This window comes from Ambystoma mexicanum, chromosome 2q, assembly GCF_040938575.1.
Source record: "Ambystoma mexicanum isolate Mex_15411 chromosome 2q, UKY_AmexF1_1, whole genome shotgun sequence".
NCBI lineage: Eukaryota > Metazoa > Chordata > Amphibia > Caudata > Ambystomatidae > Ambystoma > Ambystoma mexicanum.
In genome coordinates, this window is record NC_090924.1 from 346,857,993 (window position 1) to 346,873,983 (window position 15,991).

General features: G+C 46.0%; 1 protein-coding gene across 5 annotated transcripts in view; it reads right to left on the reverse strand.

Annotated features, from left to right (window-relative positions):
• Positions 1 to 15,991, reverse strand: part of ARHGAP17 (Rho GTPase activating protein 17) — a 1,009,368-nt gene that overhangs the window by 688,389 nt on the left and 304,988 nt on the right. For all 5 annotated transcript variants that reach the window (XM_069647362.1, XM_069647363.1, XM_069647360.1 and 2 more), the window contains exon 2: positions 15,327 to 15,366. In XM_069647362.1, coding sequence (XP_069503463.1) covers positions 15,327 to 15,366 — 40 coding nt within the window. The remainder of the gene's footprint in view (positions 1 to 15,326; positions 15,367 to 15,991) is intronic.

The following is a 15,991-nucleotide window of genomic DNA, read 5'->3' on the forward strand; positions in this document are numbered from 1 at the left end:
CATTGAAATCTCGCGGTACCACCCAGCGTTGCACAGGTCTGTAGCAGCCATGCAATTGGGGGGGGGGGGGGAGACGGGGGGTGTTCTAAAGCCTGGTGTGTCAAATTCTTATTTTTGAAAAATCGTCATTCTCCCAAAATCGCATATCACCCTAGACTGGTATGCTGACTGTGGGCATAATTTCATCCCACCAACTGTTATGGGGCTGCAGCTATTTATCACTCGGACCCCGTTCTAAGAGGAATTTCCCTACCAAAACTAATGATCTGTCTGCGTCAGAATGTCCAAACCAAATTGTCTTGTGTCCAAAGTTCTATTCTGACCCTCACACTGTAAACTAAACAATAAGGTGAAGGGGAAATGTCTTTAACCATAGATGGTTAGTAAAAGGTGTTCATAAAGAACAAATAAATTACTCCAACACAAACGTTCTTCAAGAACAATGATTCTTGTTCCAGAGGATCATTCCCTTCCCCTGGATTCTTATTTGTGAAACACTCAATAACAAAGATCAGTTCTCTGGGCCTTTCTTGGCCAACAGTCACCTTTGCAAAAGAACTTGGTTAACTTTGTCTCTTTCAAGATTCCTGGTATAACTTTCTGCCAGTGTGGTTTCTCTTCTCCTGGTTAGCACAATCCCTTGTCTAGTCCTAATATTACCCCTCAGGACTTCCTTGGATCTTGTACACTTTTTGTTATGCCCGGTATACTCTCCAGCCAGGGCTTCTTGAATTCACACACTTGTAATTGCCTGATATACTTCTCCTGCCAAGGTTTTGTGTTCTCACACACTTGTAATTATGGGCCGTTGCCCTTTTCCAGAATTGTGCATCAACTGCGTTTGATAATGTATCCTCTTGATATATTATCTAACTTGGGCTTGCATTGCACCCCTTAATATATTCATATGGGTTTTGTTTGTGGTTCCTTTCCCTTTTAAATAATATATATCCTTTCGCTCTCTCTCTTCCCCTCTTTCTCCCAGTTCTGTTGCATACAATTATCTGTATTCGGTGTGGTCGTCGATACGCCCCTGGGTCCCCCACCGTCTTTCGGCAGACTCGCCAGCTCTGAATGGCGTTCCTGGATTCTCCCAGAGTCAGCCGGTAAAGGATTTCTGCTAGTTTCCTTGTTGAGACCACTTCTGCTTCTTTCTTCCGTCTCTTGCAGTTCCATGATTCTGGTCCGCTTCCTTCTTGACTCCAGTAAATGAAGCGCTGCTCTTGATCACATGTGAATGGCCAGGAGTACTTCACCGGCTCTTGGCGTTCCCACAGCATGTCCCAGTGCAACAGCTTCTTGTTTCGTTGGCGAGCCTCCTGGCTCCATCAGGCCAGCTCCAGCCTTTCTTCTTCTCGGTTCTCAGAGGTGTTCAGTTCTCTCCCGCCAGCAGCAGACATCACAGACTCACTGCCTTTTGAACTTCTCGGGCTCAAGTGCACATGAGCGAACAATAGAGCACTCGCTGGACATGCAGACTCCTTCAATCTGCATTCTTTGATTAATCCCCTTCGTCCCAGTATTTTGAGAATTCTGGGACATGAGTCCATTGTTGCAAATTGATACCGACAACTTGAATAAGTATTTGCAAAGGTTTCACAAGGTTGACAAAAGGTGGAGAATTGGTCTGTAGGTTTGGACAAACTGTTTGACCTATTCTCTAGAGGAGAATGACTAGATGTGTGATAATAGCCCAGTTTGGAGGAAAGGTTTTTCCTAGTCTTTAGAGGAGAATGAGTGCATGTATGACAATAGACCATGAGGGTATTGGGTATAGGAGGGCCATTTCCAAGGGAAAAAGGGGAATATCATGTCTCGCCCAATGAAGCCATGACATCTCCCCAGAAGCTGTCTCCTTCCATTTGACCCCTCCCTCATATAGCCACCCCCAGGGTCAGGATCAGGGAGCAACTGCCGACCCCATGCCACAAGGTAGGAGGTTGCTACCGGGATTTCAGTGATGACTCCACCGGGTTCATCACACAAAATGTCAGCAACTGCCCATATGGGTCTCCAAATGCATATAAAGGCAGTGGTTCAGGAGAACTCTGATTCTGCTGAGTGTCCCATGGTCCTATAAACCTACCCATTGAATATCAAGGCAGCACCCTAGAGAAGGATCTGGTAACTAAAAGAGGCATTTGATAAATGTACAACCCGGAAAAAGGGGGTGGAGTAGTAGTTTAATTGTGGAGTGTGTAGTGTGGAAGGAAGAAATCGTGCTACAACAACCAGCTCCCAAGTAATATTACATGATGTGATCCTAGACAAAATCACCTTTACCTCACTGTTTCTCATCTTCTTTAGCTACCAACATGTTAATCACCAAGCAGTGAATACATTCAGTGTGTGCTATGTAGAAAGTCTTACTCAGATAGTGTTGTGCTTTATATAGCGACAAGAAGTCATTTGTGTCATATGTTGCAGGTCATACTAAAATTAATCATTTATACAGTGAGTGCACACTACAAGCTCAATTTTCCTTTAGCTCACTCATGGCAATGCCACTTGCGAGCCATCGTTCAACACATTTCACACATCGTTTGTATATATGCTGTTAAACTACATATGCCATTAATCATGCTCTTCTCTTTGGGGTCAAATACTTTGCTGTCCCTTCAAATAAAATGACAATCCTCTGGCTAAAAATTGAAATTCTAGTTCTGCAAAGGCGAGTCATTTTTCCACTCTTCCCCTTCATTTGGTTGATGTAAGAGGGAGAAAGTAAAAACACATTTTTACACCACTAATCAAGTCAGTTATACCTTCAATCACCACTATGTCCCACATAAGGATAATTATGAGATGTTTTTAACTTTCCTGGTTTATGCAACATTTTCCCCAACAGTACATAAACGATGAATCTTGAGACGTGACATGCATCATTAATTGAAGGCCTAGTCTGCAGGAAAATCGTGCTAGCCATACATGATTCTATGTTCAAAAACGTCTCCAAACACTCCATTTTAACATGAACTAAAAAGAATTTCAATAAAACTAAAATGTTATTTTCCCATTAATGTATTACTGTCACACCTGAGACCACAGCTATCCCCATCCATCTCAAGCACCGCCCACATCCTCTGCGTCTCTGCATACCCAGGACCCTTTATGTCATTTTTGCCTTCTTGCCCGTTTGTCTTAAATTAACCACTGGTGGCAATCGTGTACAGAGATGGGTCATCGTTATGCAGTTAAGTCTCTTTGCATTATTATCTAAACTCAATTATACACACTTTCCAAGGCTGGTAAGGTACAGGCACAATCGCAGCAGATTCAAATGAACATGGCCAAAAAGGTTTAAGTTACTCATCTGTAACTATTGTTCTCCAGCATGGGTATGGCCTGGATTCACATGCACATGAATATTCCCAGTCAGGCTGGGAATCCTCAGTAAAAGAAAAAACAGTTTCACCTTCACTCAAACTGTATTTCACCTCTAAACCAATCACTGTCCTCTGGGTCAAACTGCCCTCCAATGACAGTCCTCTCCCCCAAGCCCCTCCTCTGACAGCCATCTTCAGATTTGGTAAGCACGTAAAGTGGGCAGCATGACCAAGAAGAGCCGCAGAGGGGCCGGAGGGAGGGTTCGCATGTAAATCCATGCCAGACCCATGCTGGAGAACAATAGTTACAGATAAGTACCTTAAACCTTCTCCAGCATGGGGTCTAGCATGGATTTACATGCTCATTAATAATGAATACATAGCAGTAAAACATTACACAACCACGGGAGGTGGTAAGGCTCAACTCAAGCAATTAATCCTTACTTCTAGAACAGACTCACCTCAAGGAAACCGGTTAAGTAGTACTGCTTGGCCGACTCTGGACTCCTCTCTGGAATCCTTGACGCAGTAGAATTCGTGAAGGTGTGCGTGGACCTCTACATAACAGCACTGCAGATGTCCAGCAGGGGCACAACAGACAAACGCCGTCGTCGCAGCAATCGCTCCGGTGGAGTGGGCTCTCCGACAGCAGGCAGCGGTTGGTTCACCAACCGGTGACAGTGCATGATGCAGACGGAGAACCACCTTGTAATGGAAGCCTTGGACAAGGCCTTCCCGTGGCTCACAGGACCAAAGTTCAGAAACAGTTGAGAAGTCTTCCGAAAACTCTTTGTGAGCGTCACATAGAACTTCAGGGCACGAGTAGCGTTCAACTTTCCGCCGGTGATGAAGGTTTCGGAAAGAAAACAGGTAACAAAGGATTGTTGATGTGGAATTCTGATGGAACCTTTGGCATGAAAGAGGGGTGCGTACGCAGTATCATCCTTGATTTGTGGAAAGTCAAGTACGGTTGATAGCAGGATAGGGTCTGGATCTCTCCTACATGACTGGCAGAGGTGATGACCACAATGAAAGCAGTCTTCCACGAGAGATAGGCTTGAAGCGGGTCCCCATGAGCCTCATCAGAACCACGTTGAGTTCCCACGCCAGGGGAGGAGCCTTCACCGGCGGGAAAGATCAGAAAACTCCTTTGAGAAACTCCTTGATGAGTCTTTGGGACCACAGCGAGGATCTTCCTGGGGACCTGGTGTAGTGGGAGATAGCCGCCAGATGTACTTTGATGGAGAAGTGCGCCAGACCAAACTTTGCCAAGGATAGCAAGTATGAAATGATCTGCAGCGTAACCCTCAGAGAGGTCATCTTCTGCGACCAGCACCACGTAGCAAAATGCTTCCACTTATGGCCGTAACCCTTTAAGGTCGATGATGCCCTCGCCTTGGCAAGGACCTCCCACCAGTCCGCTGGCAACTCATAACCTCCAAACTCTAAGGTTGCAGGAGCCAAGCCTTCAGGTTCAGCAATCATGGGTCATGATGAAGGATTGCACCTCCCTCTCTGGTGAGAAGACCCAGAACCACTGGTAACCTGACTGGAGGCGACACTGACTGGCTGAGAAGGTCCGAATACCAAATCTGCCTCGGAAACACCAGGGCAAAGAGTATCATCTTGAATTGACACTGTGTTAATGACTCGTAGTAGGAGAGGTAACTGAGCAAACGCGTACAGAAACAGCCCTTCCAAAAGGAAGGAGAGCGTGACCCCCCCAGGCTCCTAGGCTGGTGGAATCTGCTGGCAAACCTCTGGCATTTAGAGTTCACCAACGTCGCAAACTGATCAATCTGGGGTTTGCCCCTATTTGGCGAATAGGTGGTCCATCTGATCCTGACGAAGCTCTCACTCGCAATTCCATGCTGAGGGAGTCTGCAATGGTGTTCTTGACTCCTTAGTTATCATGGGAGGAAACCCGGTAAGGCACTGACTTGAACAAGTTAACAGTGTATACTTTGTCTATATCCGGGTAGATAATAGTCAATGCAGATTAGGGAGATAAAGCTAGTGTACAGATGCTAGAGTATAAATTAACTCTTTAGATCAGGTGGGAGAAGGACCAGTCGTGATTAAAAGATTTAAAAAAATCAGTTTTAATAGTTGGTTATAGGAATTAAAATACATAATTAAATTTGTGGTCCACAATACAAAACTTGACATCCAATATAAAACAGGGGATACGTAACAGGCTTAAATAGCACGTTAAAACAGGTTCACAGAAAAACACATACACAATTGGTACTAATAAAACAAATAGTAGTGTACCAAGTTCTATTAGAATTGAATGTATCTTAGATTTTGTTCTCTGTTTTTAGTCCAGAGATTAGTCTCGACATGTTTCTGTTCTGAAAACATAGGTGTAGAACATTCATCAGGAGAGAATGGTTATTACGGCATAATCTAATTCTAATTGGATTGTAGTTATAATCCGTGTCTGTCTCATAGCATCTGTGGGGTTAAAAACATAAATTCAGTTTATAAATAGCTAGATAATTTGATAGGTTCAATTGAACTGGGGCACCAAAAAAGGGGAATATTTACCTTTTATAGAGCTGGTGGGGGCTCTCTACTTCCTTTGGTCAGTAGGTATAGGAGGATGAATCAATCCTAAGAAGTTCGATTAACACTTTAAGCATAGTTAATTGCTTATAAAAAATAAGCCTATTGTGTGCTCTAAACACAATTACAGAATCAGGCGGCTATCCCGCTGTGAATGGCTTAGATGCCAGTGGGATAGAGTAGCCAGTATGAACGATTAAAAGGGAAGTGGATGAAAACCTCCCTGTGGCATAGAGATGGTGCGGTAGCTAGAATTGGCTTTTAGTGGCTTGTACAAAAGCAGTAGCTGTCCCTTAATGAGCACTGCTCAGAAGGATAGTACCAGGACAGGGCCATTGTCATGCAGAACAAAGAAGTAGATGCCCATACTGAGCGTAAAGCGAGTGGTGAGGGGGTAGTAGCCAGAGTGGTAGTAAGTACAGGATGCCTCCTACGTGGATAGCAAGTCTTAATAAATATGTAAAATGGGTCTGAATGTTTCGTTGTTAGTATTTGTGCAAGATAGAACAAACAGGCAAAATTGAAAATCTAACCTGTAGGTTGAACCATTCGTTGTATGATGGTTAGGGGGTCACGAAATGACCAACCGCATAAGTTTTAACGATGCAGGAATATTGTAGAACGGGAAAGCATCCCTTGCTCGTCGCTGTTAGAGAAGGAAAGGGAGGGCGAGTAGGTAAATAGGTTAAGTCGGGTGGCCAAAATGGGCCTGAATCACGCGGAGGTCAGTCCGCACAATTTTAGAAGGAGCTTACCTGAAAGTGAGCGAGAGTGGTGTGCTGAGTCACGACTCGGTCTGCAGAGCTCCGTGTGGACGGCTGGTACCGTGGGGGAAGCCGATGCGTAAAGTTGTCATGGAGACGCGAGTAGTCCTTTCTAAATGTTAGGGTCACGGTATAGAATGAAGAGAGTGACGTTCAGCAGGCGGCCATTTTTGAAAGGGTCAATGTTATAGAAAATACCCTATACATGGTATTATGCGTGCTAAACTTTATAGCAAGAGAGTTAGTGTGCAGGTATATATAGAAACAAATATATAAGGTTGCCAATATATATAAGAAAAGTTATACAGAGAATTATGTATATAAAAAAACAAGTATATATATAAAAAATAATTATATATATAAAGAAGCACAGACTCCTGTGATGTATTGGCTGTTAAGCTGGTAGGACTTGTGAACAAATGTTGGGCAGTGAAGCATAAATAAGTGTGAAGAGCTAATGCCCTAGAGGTGACGTCTGGGTGACGAGAGAGACTGTCGTTCAAATAATAATAGAGAATGAAATATTGGTTACAATCTCCACATTAAAGTGTAGGGACGAAGTGTGGAGGGTACATGAAAAGGTCGGTAGAGAGGCATAAGGATAAGTTAAATATTAGACTTAGGTGCATTGTAAATATAGAATTATATGTTGTACCATTCGATGGAATCGTTCAGACCTTTGACATCGCTGTGTAAAGTATAAATCATTTTTTGTTCCATTTTCAAGAGTTTCTTTTCACGTATTTCGTGATTGGCCCCTTTAAGAGACAAAAGTACAGTCCATGTAAAATCTTCATAGTTGTGTTTCTGATGGATGAAGTGCTTGACCATGGGAGCATTTTCAGTTTAGTTTTTCAGGCAGATTCGGTGTTCCATGATGTAGGTTTTCACTTTGCGGATGGTTTTTCCCACGTAGTGCAGTCCGCATTTGCATGTAATCAAGTAAACCACAAACTCTATTACAATTGGTTAATTTATTTTGGATCCAGTGTTTTGAAAGACCAATATCAAGTTCTTTACTTTTAGAAGTGAGTTTGCATACTCCACAGGCGCTGCATGGGTAATGTCCAGTGGCTTCAGGGAGGCCCCAATAATGTCATCAGTAAGGGTCAGATGTATTTATGAATTTCAATTTGCTGTTACTAACTCTGTTGCCTATGGTAGTGCTTTTATAACCAAATATTGGTGTAGGCATAGATAGGGTTGTCGTATTAAAGATTTTCCAATGTTTCTTGATATTGGTGATTTTAAAACTCTGGTCCGTGAAGGTGTTGACACATACAATGCGGTCATCTTTAGGTTTAATAGGTTTAAGTTCTAGTAGAGCCTCTCGATTATTGTTAAAAGCCCTTTTCGCTGCTTTTTTCACTAGTTTTTTGGGGTAGCCTCTTTGTCTTAGTTTTTTACTTAGGGTGGTGGCTTCTGTATCATATGTGTCTTTATCTGAACTATTCCTTTTGAGGCGTAGAAATTGGCCGAAGGGAAGATTGTCCTGCAGATGTTTAATATGGTGGCTGGAGTAGTCTAATAGAGAGTTCTTATCTGTAGGCTTGTGATATGGTTTGATTTTAAGAACTCCATTCAGGGGAAAGATGGTAAGGTCCAGAAAATTGGTGGATACGTTGCTGGCCGTCAAAGTGAACTGGAGGTGGGGAGTAAGGGTGTTAAACCATGTAAAAAAAGTTATTTGCCTCCTTAAGGGTGCCTTTCCACAGTACCAGGATTTCGTCTATATATCTACTCCAAAAGTTCCCATTGAACTCAAAATAGTTCCGTTTAAGTGCTAGCTCTGCGCACCAAAGGATGAATGAGGTTGGAACTGGATCGTGATCGTCGCGTGTAAGAAGGATTTCTTCTATTGTATCCACCGAGGCTTGTTGAGGTATGTTCGTATAAAGAGAGATTATATCAAGACCTAGTAGTCAAAATGAAGATTTTTGTAATTGTTAATGACGTCCCTGGAGTCTTTAAGGTAGGATTGCATTTTCTGTACATAGGTTTTCAAATAGTGGTCGGCAAAGGTGGAAAGAGGTTCAAGAACTGAATTTATTCCTGACACTATAGGTCGTCCCGGTGGGTTGATAAGGGTTTTAGGCACTTTAGGTAGGGTGTAGAACGTCGGGATACTTGTTTTTTTATTGTGTAGAAAGTCAGCTTCTTGTTTAGAGATCCATTGACGCTCTTTGGCCTTGGAGATCTTGTCTGAGATTAATTGTTGAAGTTCTTTGGTAGGGTCCTGTGTAAGTAGGCGGTAGTAGTGAGTGTTACTCAGTTGTTTATCGCATTCTTTGATGTAGTCGTTGCGGTTCAGAATCACGATTCCTCCGCCTTTATCGGCCCTTTTGATGATGATCGAGTGGTTTTTAGATAGGGAATCAAGGGCATTCTGTTCTTTTTTGGATAGATTTTGAAAAGGTTGTTGTCAGTTAGCTTCAAGGGAAGCGATGTCCGCTATGACTTTCTTCTCAAAGATGAGGGATTCCGGAGAGAAGCTGTGTGTAGGTGGATAGAAGGTTAAGGGATTACGTAGGCCGGTACAGTTGGTAGGTCCATCTCCTGTGGTTTCTGTTTCAAGAGTGAAGAATTCTTTAAGATGGATTTTTCTCATGAGTTTATTGAACTCAATCTGGAATTCAAACGGGTCGTGTTCTTTGGTCAGAACGTATCCTAGTCCTTTATTAAGGACTTGTTGTTCTGCTTCTGTCAGTGTATAGTTGGATAGATTAATCAGAAGCGATTCCCGCTTCGGGTTTGTTTGGATCCGTCGTACCAGTTGTTTCTGTTTAGGGCCTGGTATAAAGAACGACCCTCGTTATTTCTCCTGCCTCCATTGCTTTGGCGTCTAGTAGGCTGTCCTCTGCCTCTTATTAGTTGCTTTGTTCCCGGTGGATGTGCCTTCTCCTGCATCGTCTGGGTCGCTGCTGTCGTTGCTTGTGCTATATGAAGTATTTCGAAACCTGACTCCTCTTCTGTTCCTTGTGGATCCGTTAGTTTGGAGAGATTTGCGGACAGTCGTCTTTGACGTATGGAAATGCCTTATGAGCAAAACGTGCTAGATCTTTTTTCATACATTGAATCCGTTCGTTGGTATTGATTGTTTTGAATTCTTTCGTTTCTTTTTCGATCTCTTCTAGTCTTTTTTTATAGTTCGAGTGGTACGTGTGTTTTTATATTCTCTTCGATTTTAAGTAGTTCAATTTCTTGACTCCTGCCAGGTGTAGAGGAACATCCCCTGTCTGACGGCCCAGGGGATGGCGCTTCACCAAAGGGCGCCAGGGATCAAGTGCCCCCTGCTTCTTGATGTAGAACATTGTGGTGGTGTTGTGTAACGCTCACCTGATTCCCGTAGAGGCGCCGGTCTTGACTGGGCGTATACCGTATCTTCAAAGGTGATGTGTAACACACGGCTGGCTCTTTGGGCTGGACCTCTGTGCACTGTATGTCTGGCTCGAAGGGTAAGATGTCTTAGGTAAGTGAACGCCGTGCTCTCCATCTGCCTCGAGGCAGGGTGCTGTAACCAGTTTCTTCACTGGATAAGGGGAGCAGGCCTCTTGACTTCAGAGGACTGCTGTCCGTCGTTTACTGCACGAACAGTAAGTTTCGAGTAATTCTAATGTCTTTAAAGTCTTTAGTAATGATGTCTCTTGTTTTGCAGGGTTCCGGCGATGGCAGATGGCGGGCTGAAGTGAGTTGAAGATGGAGCCCGTGTGATGAATAGAAGCGCCTGGAAGCACGTAAGTAAGCGCTTGTTGCCTGCTTCACGATGCGCTCCAACTGTCTTTTTATTTTGCAGGTACAAGTTCGGGGCGGCTGCAGGGTGCCGGAATACCCACTGGGTTAGATGTGGAAAGGAGTAATGGCACGTGAGTATTAAAGTTCCCCAATGTCTTTAAACGCACCTTGTTTTGTCTTTCAGATGCGGGATGCAGCGCCGAAGGCCTCCGGAGCGTGCGAAGAGTTGGTAAGCTTTTGTTTTTCAGATGCCGGAATGCAGTGTGAAGACCTCCGGAGCGCACGAAGAGTAGGTAAGCCTTTGTCTTTCAGAGGCCGGAATGCAGCGCGAGGCGTTGGTGACAGCCGATGGACCAGGTAAGTGAAGAGCTGTCACTGAAGACCGTAATGCTAACCTGTTCCTTCTTGTCTTTATAGGTGTTGCTGAAGACTGGATTCAGAATGGTAAGCCTTTTTCCTTAGGCCCAGGATCAGATGCAGAAGACACGATGAGCGTTCTGCTGCTGAGGATGCAGAATAACGCAAAGCAAGATTCATCCATCGGGTGTGGTTTAAATAGCCTCCTGTAGTGCTTAGGTGTCTCCTTCCACAGCCACGCCTAGGTAAGAAAAGAGTTCCTGCTTTCCAGAAGAGTTCCAGTGTTCTGAATCTAGGGAGTGGCTCCTGCCCCACCCAACAGGAAAAGTAGTTCCAAACAGAAGAGGATCAGAGACTCAACTGGCAGGCAAGTAAGCAGCATGGTCTGCTGCAGGTAAGTCCACCCAAGCATTATGAGCCCGGCGCTTCCAGCGCTGGGACTGGGCATATTTATGAGCCTGGTGCCACTGGCGCCAGGTCTGGGTCCAAAAGGTCCCAATTGGGACTGGTTGGCACTAGGAACCTGGGTTATGGATCTGCTTCCAAGGGAGTTGGGAAAACCCTGACCTTTTGGAAGCAGAGATCATGACATGTTGTCTGTTAAGATCCTCACCACCTTGCCTTTCAGAGACGGTAGGAACAACTTGAGGGCCCAGAACACTGCCCATAGCTCCAGAATGTTGATATGCAGATCCGTCTCCTCCGGCAGCCACAGACGTCTGGCGTGCAGACATTCGGTGTGCGCTCCCCAACCTTCCAGCGAGTTGTCCGTGGTGACCTTCTCCTGGTATGAGGGGTGGGGAGGGTTTGAAAACACATGCCTTGGGCGATGTTGGAGTGGATGCCCCATCACACATCGCCCATCAGAACTCTTTGTTGAGAGGGATCTTGACCGTGAAGCTCCCGGACTCCTGTATCCAACGGGCGTCCAGGAATTCCTGTAAGGGTGGCATCTGCAACTTGCGGAGACGGACGAGGTAGATGTAGGATGACATGCCCATTAACAACTTGATGGCTCGCACCTTGGCCATCTTAGTCAGCGACAGCCGTTGCAACTTTCCTTGAATGGCTGCTAGCCTCTCCTCTGAGGGGGACGCCAGGCAAGACAACGTATGTAGTCTGGTGCCTAGGACCAGCATGATCTGCGATGGTGTTAAGCAGGACTTCGGATAGTTGATGGAGAATCCCAGATCTGTCAACAGTTGGACGGTCGTCTTTGTGTGTTCATCTGCCAGCTCCTGTGAGCGAGCGCGTACCACCCAGTCATCCAGGTACCGGTATACGTGCATGCCCTATAGACGTGAATGGGCTGCCACTGCTGCCAGACATTTCATGAACACTCTTGGGGCGACTTCAAGCCTCAAGCCGAATGGTAGGGCCTTCAACTGGTAGTGCTGGCCCTGCACCACGAAACATAGGAATCTCTGATGTTTCTTTTGTATGGGGCATGGAAAAAGGCATCCTCCAGGTCCAACAACGTTAAGGAGTCTCCTTCCTCCAGTTGGTCGAGCACGTGTTGCAACGTGACCATCCTGAATTTTAAGGACTTTAAGAATTTGTTCAGATGCCATAGGTCCAGGATGGGTCTCTAGCCCCCTGTCTTCTTTCTGACTAGAAAGTATCTGGAATAGACTCTGGAGTCCCGGAGCCATTGGGGTACTAGCTCTATTGCCCCTTTTTGCAGCATGGCCTGTACCTCTTCCAGAAGCTGAGGGATGTGCTACTCCTGACAGGGAACCGGCAAAATAGGAAACCTGCGTTGGAACTCCAAGGTATGTCCGTTGGACGAGAATGTCCAACACCCATCTGTCTTTCTCCACTCGATGACGAACCTTGTCAGCAGGCCTCCCATCGGGATACACGAGTGGGGGCCCGACGTCTTGGCTGGTACAGGCTTGCTTGGACGCCGGCGTCCTGCCCTTCAGGTGACGGCAACGCGGTCCTCCCCTACCGTAGGTCTGGGAGGGGCCTCTGTAGGCTTCTTGCATTGAGGATCGGGAAAGCTGTAAGACGTGGAGTTCCCTTTTGTCAACCTGCTCGATTTTCCCCTGGAGGAACGAAAACAGATTAGCAGTGCTGCTGGAGGGTGCTGAGGGACCGGGCAGTCTCTGTATCCATCTTGATGGCCTGCAGGAACTCTTTGTAAACAGGTTTTCCTCATTTAAGGGCATGTCCAGCACCTTCGCTTAGACCTCCTGACGGAAGTTAGAGACCTTCATCCATCCCTGCCATCAAAGGCACACCGTTCCCCATTTGCCGGAACCCTGTGTCTGCGACGTCCAATGCCAGCATGATTGAGTGGTCCGATGCCACTTCCCCTTCCTGGAAGAGGGCGGGGGTTTCCATCTTCTTATCGGGGAGGAACTCCAGGATCATCCTTGCATGTACCACAACTCCCTGTCGTAACTAGCCAGAATAGCCAGTGCGTTGGCCACCTTCTCATTGTGGATGCCATGGTGTAAATCACCTTCTTCCCCATGACGTCCGTCCTTTTCCCCTCGCTGTTCCGGAGGGACCGAAGACGACGAGGACGGGATAGGCACTTGCAACCTCAGGTACTTGGGTGCAGAGGCCAGCACCCTACACTTCTTTTCCAGCCTATCCTGCATGCCTGGAGCCGTGCAAGGGTTCTTCAAGAGGGCCAGGTTCTGTTCCCAAACATCGTCCAGAAAGGGAACCACCATGATAGCCTTCCTCTTGGCCTCTCGCCTTTGATACAAGATGCCCTCCTTCGTGGCTCAGAGGCCCTGGCAATCATGGAGTGGAACGATCCCACCTCGTCCGGTGGGGAAACGCTATGTGGGGCATCCAAATGTGGCGACTCACCGTCCGCTGCAACGATGTCTCGCGCCGTGGGAATAGGGCACTTTCTGCACCGCAGGAGCCACCCTCGTAGGATCAGTGCCCGTAGCAGCATTAGTAGCCGTCCACGGGTGTCGCCGACGATGTCTTCACCTGTGCTGGTTGAGTCTGCTTGGGCTGCGTGGCCTCCTTCTCCTCGGTCTTCTGCGTCTCAGATTTCTCCCGCAGTTTAGCTGGGGCAGGCAACTACTGCATTAGGAGAGGATGGCAATGGAGGTGGAGGGTGATGCTGATCGAGCCCTATCCACTTTGGGACCCGCTTCCTCTACAAACATGGTGGACTCAGACTTGCAGATCTTGGCCTTATCTTGAGCCCCCCCCCCCCCCCACCCCCTCAGATGAGCCACCCTCAAAGGACTTAGGAGACTGCTCCTCAGACCGGCCAGTCCGGGACGATGCATGACCCTGCTCAGAGCTCAGGTCAGACGCCTTGTTCGTGTTCAGCCATGCCACCAGCCTACTGTGCCTGTCTTTCGTGTCTTCTTAGAAAAACCTAGGCATGTCTTGCACTCTACCTCCTTATGCCGGGTGTAACTAGTAGAGGCATTGTAGGTGCTTGTCCTCCACTAACACATTCTGTAGCCTGCATTTGGTGTAGGGCCTAAAGAGGGACCTTCCCTCCTTCACCACCATCATGGTCGGAGGGCGCAAAGTAGGACCAAGATGGCCTTCATCAATCTTTTGATGCTCTTCGCCCTTGAGGGATGCAGACCTTCACCGGCAGATGAAGAGCACACAGGCTCTTTGAAACATAAATTTCACTTTTTTCTGTTGAAAAACACACAAAAAACGTACAAATAGCTCAGAGAGCAACTCGAGGACTCCCAACACTGAAGCGTGCAGTAAAAATCTGTAGATGGCTGCCAGAGGAGGCGCTTCAAGAGAGGACTGTCATTTGATGGGGGCAGTATGACCCAGAAGACAGCGATTGGTTTAAAGGAGAAATACAGTTTTAGAGCGAAAGTGATAGTTTTTTCTTTTGCCAAGGATTCCCAGTCTGACGACAGGGAATATTCATAAGCATGTGAATCTATGCCAGACCTCATGCTGGAGAATAAAGAATAACACAAGCAACGGTCTACAGGCTCCTCCTATGTTCCCTTCAATACAGAGCCGAGCGATACGGTCTCCTCGACATGCAACAACATTACCCAAAAGAGAAGTATGGATGCCTAAGCTGCCCCCTCTGCCATTCCACGAAGGAGAAGAAGCCCTTTGAAATAGCAGATCTTTGGCACCCATACCGTCCTTTTGGAACCCACTAGATATATTAGTGAGATGGTTAACCTGTGTCTATTCTTGCATGGACCTATGACAAATTACAAAGAAATGTCCTACATGTTGCTTCTCAAAGCGAGCAAACCGATATCAAAATGGTCTGCTGGGTCTACGTCTAGGGAAGGAAAGCACCAGGTCTAACACAAGTGTGGGAAGGTTCAGACTACTTACAGCACTAAGAACAGGGCTACCACTACTCTTGGATATCAAGAAACCAACCAAGACAATGAGATAGGGCAAAGATGAACATGCCCATGACTCGGGCACAGGTGGGTTTCACAAGGAGTGAGTCTACTCTCGTTAACAAGGTGTGGTGGGTGTCTGCAGGAACATCAGTGAGGCGATGCTTTATTTTACAAAGGATGCCTCTGCCTACTACACAATAACCCCTACACCGTGCATACATCATTAGCTACCCTGTGCGAATCAGCAGTCCTACCTGTAACAGGTCATCACTCAGCACTTCTGTTTTTTCTGCTCTGTAAGAAAAAGAAAAAAAAACATACATGAAAATCACGTGCAAGAAACAATGGATACAAATAAAGGTTTTCAAGGTTAAACTCTCACAAGTGCACCATAAAAGGGGGGACCTTGATATACAGCGCCTTCACCACTACTCTACATTGTAACTACAATTAAAATCATAATTAGATCTCATGCAATCTACTTCATAATGATTAATGGCTGAGACGCCACTGCATGAGTGCTTGCTATGGTCACAAGTTAAACAGATCCTGCAGACACAAGTCTCAGAGATATCCCACAAGTTACAAAGATGTCGCACTGCAGAAAGCACTGCTGCCATCAGGTGAGGCCAAATCTGCAGAATCATGATACAATCTTAACTTTTATTTTTGTATAGCGGTAAACATGCAATGACTGGCACTTTAGGGTCTTTGTGGTGCAGCGTAGGAGCAATGTAACATAATAAACAAACTACCAAAAGTTATTAGGATGAGGAATATCTTTCAAATATCTGCATTGAATACCTTTTTTGGCCCTAAAGAAGAGCAGATAAAACTGCAGGAGTGGGCCCTGCCCAGTATTGGAGAGAATGACCCAGACTCCTTGATCTCTATTGATAACAACAGCTCATTGCTGAAA